Source organism: the organism of the source record quoted next, assembly GCF_019968955.1.
Source record: "MAG: Porospora cf. gigantea A chromosome Unknown PgA_NODE_1783_length_4841_cov_431.094, whole genome shotgun sequence".
In the NCBI taxonomy this organism is placed as follows: domain Eukaryota; phylum Apicomplexa; class Conoidasida; order Eugregarinorida; family Porosporidae; genus Porospora; species Porospora cf. gigantea A.
The window spans coordinates 1-4,841 of record NW_027151457.1 but is presented as its reverse complement, the minus strand read 5'-3'; the positions used below and the strand labels follow the sequence as shown (position 1 = coordinate 4,841).

General features: G+C 53.4%; 3 protein-coding genes across 5 annotated transcripts; 2 read left to right on the top strand and 1 right to left on the bottom strand.

Annotated features, from left to right (window-relative positions):
* KVP18_002027 (uncharacterized protein) lies at positions 1–721 on the bottom strand (the record flags this gene model as incomplete). Of its 2 annotated transcripts, none has more annotated exons than XM_067952616.1 (1): positions 1–721. In XM_067952616.1, a coding segment is annotated over one exon (721 nt), but the record flags the coding sequence as incomplete, so codon positions are not given. The 2 variants fall into 2 exon arrangements, with proteins under 2 accessions (XP_067812007.1, XP_067812008.1); XM_067952617.1 differs by having other exon boundaries at positions 17–721.
* A 186-nt stretch (positions 722–907) lies between these two features.
* Positions 908–4,046, top strand: KVP18_002026 (uncharacterized protein; the record flags this gene model as incomplete). Its single annotated transcript, XM_067952615.1, has 2 exons — positions 908–2,810; positions 2,839–4,046. The coding sequence occupies 2 exons, from the start codon at positions 908–910 to the stop codon at positions 4,044–4,046; spliced, it is 3,111 nt and encodes a 1,036-aa protein (XP_067812006.1).
* Positions 4,047–4,120: 74 nt separating this feature from the next.
* On the top strand, positions 4,121–4,841 carry KVP18_002025 (uncharacterized protein; the record flags this gene model as incomplete). Of its 2 annotated transcripts, none has more annotated exons than XM_067952613.1 (1): positions 4,121–4,841. In XM_067952613.1, a coding segment is annotated over one exon (721 nt), but the record flags the coding sequence as incomplete, so codon positions are not given. The 2 variants fall into 2 exon arrangements, with proteins under 2 accessions (XP_067812004.1, XP_067812005.1); XM_067952614.1 differs by having other exon boundaries at positions 4,121–4,825.

Below are 4,841 nucleotides of genomic sequence, written 5' to 3'. Positions count from 1 at the left end.
GGCAGCAGTAATCAACAAGTCTGTTGTCGAAGTCCTCGCCTCCAAGATGGGTATCGCCTGCAGTGGCCTTCACCTCGAAAATTCCCTCATCGATTTTCAACAGAGACACATCAAAGGTACCGCCACCGAGGTCGAAGATGAGAACATTGGTCTCGCCCTCGCCCTTCTTATCCAAGCCGTAAGCGATGGCAGCCGCGGTAGGCTCGTTGATGAAACGTACAACATTAAACCCCGAGATGGCACCAGCGTCCTTAGTAGCTTGCCTCTGTGAGTAGTTGAAGTAGGCGGGCACAGTGACGACAGCGTCTTTAACCTCACCGCCGATGAAGGCCTCAGCGATCTCCTTCATCTTGACCAAAACCATGGCAGAGATCTGCTCGGCATGATAGCTCTTGTTCTCGCCCTTATAGAGGACAGTGATTTGCGGCTTGCCATCAGCATCAGCAGTCACCTTGAATGGCCAGTGCTTCATGTCGCTCTGAACCTCCGCCTCGTTGAACTTGCGTCCGATGAGTCTCTTGGCGTCGAAGACGGTGCTGTCAGGGTTGAGAGCAACCTGGTTCTTAGCACCATCACCGATGAGACGTTCGGTATCAGTGAAGCCGACATAGGAGGGGGTTGTTCTGTTTCCCTGGTCGTTGGCAATGATCTCCACCGCATCATTCTTGAACACACCTACGCAAGAGTACGTAGTTCCCAAATCAATTCCTATTGCCACCATTGTTTGAGTTGAAATTGGGACTGATGATTATTATCAGACGGGGGGACATCGGATACGAGATTCATCCATGAATGCTAGGGGTTTGAATTACTTGCTGGAGTTCCTGTTGACGCGGCGAGGACACATGACGACAACGAGGCGCCAAACGTATTCAGACGATTTCAGTGCAAGAAAGCGACATTTGCTATGGAGCACGTGCCACTGATAAACCAGAGCCTTCGAGCTCTCTTCGGAAACGACAACGCCTCACCGCAGGAGATTGAACGCGCCAACGGGATTCTTGTGTCGTGGCAGCAGAATTCGGGCTCCTTCGCCCATAGTCTTGAAATATTGACCCAGAGCCTGGACGCCAATACGGGTGGGATGTTCCCTAATGCCTGTGTGGGCGGCGAAGCTGTCACTGAGAACCTCGTTTACTTTCTCTCACAGACTGTGGCCACTCACTGCAAAAACGGTCGGCAGACTGGAAAGGTGGCTGAAGTGGTAATAGCTGGCCGAAACCTACCTCCCGTTTCGAGGCATCAGCTAGCTCGAGCATTGTCGGCGGAGATCACCCTGTTCCTGTCGACGGGTCCGGAGCAATCCATGGAGGAGGTAACACCTGACGACGTTCTGTTGTATCGTCAGTCAGATTCGCCAATCCCAGGTATGCTAATCCCAGCCACCCTGCTGCAGACCCGCGGCAGTCCGCTGCTTTGGGACGTCGCCTACGAGCTGCCTCTGTGTTTGGTCAACAAGCAGGTCGTTTTGGAACCTAGTGGACGAGGCAGAGCGTTCATGGAGATGACGGCCGTTCTTGTGGACGTCTTCGAGTTGCTGGCATCGGATCTTCAAGCGCTGCAAGCACCCGATACTGCGTTGAAGGCTGTAGCAGCCTGGTTGAGGTTACATCTAGCTCTCTGTGGGGCAGACGACAACCTTCTGCTGCAGAATACCCTGGTCTCGATTTTGCCGCCATTCATGGAGTTGGCGGCTGCACATCTGACTCCAGATGCCCCAGCGTTAGGCGAAGCCAAAGAAGTCCTGGGCGTTCTGGGGACTTTAGCGCAAATGTCCACCTCAACCTTATCTCCACTCGTTCCCCAGCTGATGACGGCTCTGAACGTGTTCACGAAGAGCGTTGATGTGGACAATTGTTGCGAGGACGCGCTCGATTTGTATCTCGATTTATGGTCACATCTTGCCGCTCAAGTCTTTCCGCGCTGCGTGGCGATGGACTTGTTCGTGCCAGACATCAGGGAGGGGTTGGATCTGACGCTCAATGTGCTAGCACTGCCCGGAGCAAGTGATGAGCTAAAGACAGCCGCCTTGGACGCCGTGGACATGGCATGCTGTTGGATTGGAGGCGACGACCCCTCAGTCTTGAGGAGAGTGATGGAGTACCTTGTTCGAGCTATCACGTTGCCACTGGATTTGGATGGGCAACCCCTCTATGACATCGTTGCGATGATGAAGCTTCGTGCTCGCCTGCCTCGACTGATCCTGGAAATTAGCAGCATCATGCCCGACTTCGACGAGGTCGTTATGAACATCATAAACAATGTAACGCAGGAGGTCAAAGCGCTTGACGATCAGACCTACACGATGCGCTGGAATGTGGTGGAAGCACAAGTGTGCTTTGTACGGTTGCTCTGCGCCCGCCACCTGCACACAGACGCTGACCAATTGCTTTTGCCACTTCTGAACTGCGCGGCGAAACCTCTCTCCAGCTACCCATTCTCAGGTCTCGTCTGGCGTCGTACCACTGCCGAGCTGATACAGCTAGTGGTGAAGTCTGTAGAGACGCCAAAGGATCTGCATCAATTTGCTATGCTTCTGATGGAGTGGATTCAGGACGTGCTGCAACACACGAACACAGCCTTGATAAGCCAGTGGCGGCAGAGCCGAGCCAATATCGTAGGCGACGATGCTAAACTGCCACCCATCGAGACATTTCGATCTACGAGCGTGATTATGTCCCTGATTGTGACGCTCGGAGAGATAGTCGCCGATTCACCTGCCGTGCCAATGCTGTCAGACCCCATGTTGATCGAGCTGATGCAGGCGCTTCAGCAGCTGCTGGACCTACAAGGTCTGGTTTTGCCTCAAAGTGAGTGCTTGGAGCCTATTGTATGCAGAACAGGGAATCCTGAGCAACACGGTTTTCGTTGCAAATTCCCTCTCCGAAGAGGCCGGATGGGATCTACTGCGAGAAGTCCACACCACCCTCACCAGGAACGTCGTGGACCTTTACAACGATCCGGCGGAGGTCGCTAGCTATCGGGAGGGAGACGACCGACTGCACGATAAGGGGCTCGACGAGATGTCTCCGCTCCTCGTGGCGATGAAGATGCTAGTGCACCTGTGGAGGCTACTGGGCCTGACCCACCGATCCATGGATCAAGGCCCCGTGCTGGACATGCTCCAGGACACGCTGATGACTGTAGGACCCATATACTTCGGGTTGAGGTCCGATAATGCAACGGACATGATATGCACAGCGATACCTGAAGTGATGGGTCTAGACAGGCAGGAGGTGGTTTCTAGACCTCTGTTTGCCATGTTTGGTCAGATGCTGCAGGAGGACTTCCTCCAAAATCCTACAGTGTTCCACCTGTCTGCAATTCGGTCACTGGTTGGCCAATTTGGGGCGGTTCCGGATGCTTGCGACGTGCTCAGTACCTGTTTGGAGGCTGTGCAAACAAAGGTGGTGACAGCGCTCAATCAGGCGGAGAGTCATCTGACTGCGCTGAACCCAGATATCGTAGGCATGACTATCGATACGCTCAGAGCAGCGCTAAGCTCGCCGTACTTGACACGAGCCTTGCTGAACTACCAGTCCTTCGGAGGTCTTATCATGTTCTGCATCCGGGACTGCACCAAACGAACCCACGTCAAGGTGAAAATGTGCGAGATGCTGCTTCTGGCAGGCTTCGTAGGGTGGCTGAACCCTGACGAATATGAGAAGGCGGCGGGGCGCATGATGGGACGCTCGGTTGTGATGTCCAGTCTAACTGAGTGCTCTCAAAAAGCGTTGGAGATCAGTCAAAGCACTGGAGTCCATATGCAAATCGCTCGGGTGCTCTTTCAGACATGTCTCACTGAATTTCACGGGAACCAAGACTGGCTGAGTATAGCTGCAAGGGTCATCTTCATTCTGATGCGAAACCCAACGTTGGCAGCTGAGACCGAACAAGAGTTATCTCGGACGCTGGAGGAGATGAAGCTGCCTCGGATAGCTTTATTTGACGAGATCCTTGCGGCTTCGTCCTTAAGGGAGTGCACAGCCAAGCTGCGCCTGTTCGTAGACTCTGTTGAGGCCCACACGAAGAGAATAACTGCGTAAAGTGAAAAAAACGTGACCCCCCCATGACTCATGAATATGAGCACTACCTTTATCGAAAATATCAATTATAGACAATGGTTGCCATTGGAATCGATCTCGGCACTACATACTCTTGCGTAGGCGTGTTCAAGAACGACGCAGTGGAGATCATCGCCAACGACCAGGGAAACAGAACAACCCCCTCCTATGTCGGTTTCACTGATACCGAACGTCTCATCGGTGATGGTGCTAAGAACCAGGTTGCTCGCAACCCTGATAACACTGTCTTCGACGCCAAGAGACTCATCGGACGCAAGTTCAACGAGGCGGAGGTTCAGAGCGACATGAAGCACTGGCCATTCAAGGTGACTGCTGGTTCTGATGGCAAGCCTCTTATCACTGTCCACTATAAGGGTGAGAACAAGAGCTATCATGCCGAGCAGATCTCTGCCATGGTTTTGGTCAAGATGAAGGAGATCGCTGAGGCTTTCGTCGGCGGTGAGGTTAAAGACGCTGTCGTCACTGTGCCCGCCTACTTCAACGACTCACAGAGGCAAGCTACTAAGGACGCTGGTGCCATCTCGGGGCTTAATGTTATGCGTATCATCAACGAGCCCACCGCGGCTGCCATCGCTTACGGCTTGGATAAGAAGGGCGAGGGCGAGACCAATGTTCTCATCTTCGACCTCGGTGGCGGTACCTTTGATGTGTCTCTGTTGACCATCGATGAGGGAATTTTTGAGGTGAAGGCCACTGCTGGCGATACCCATCTTGGAGGCGAGGACTTCGACAACAGACTTGTTGATTACTGCTGCC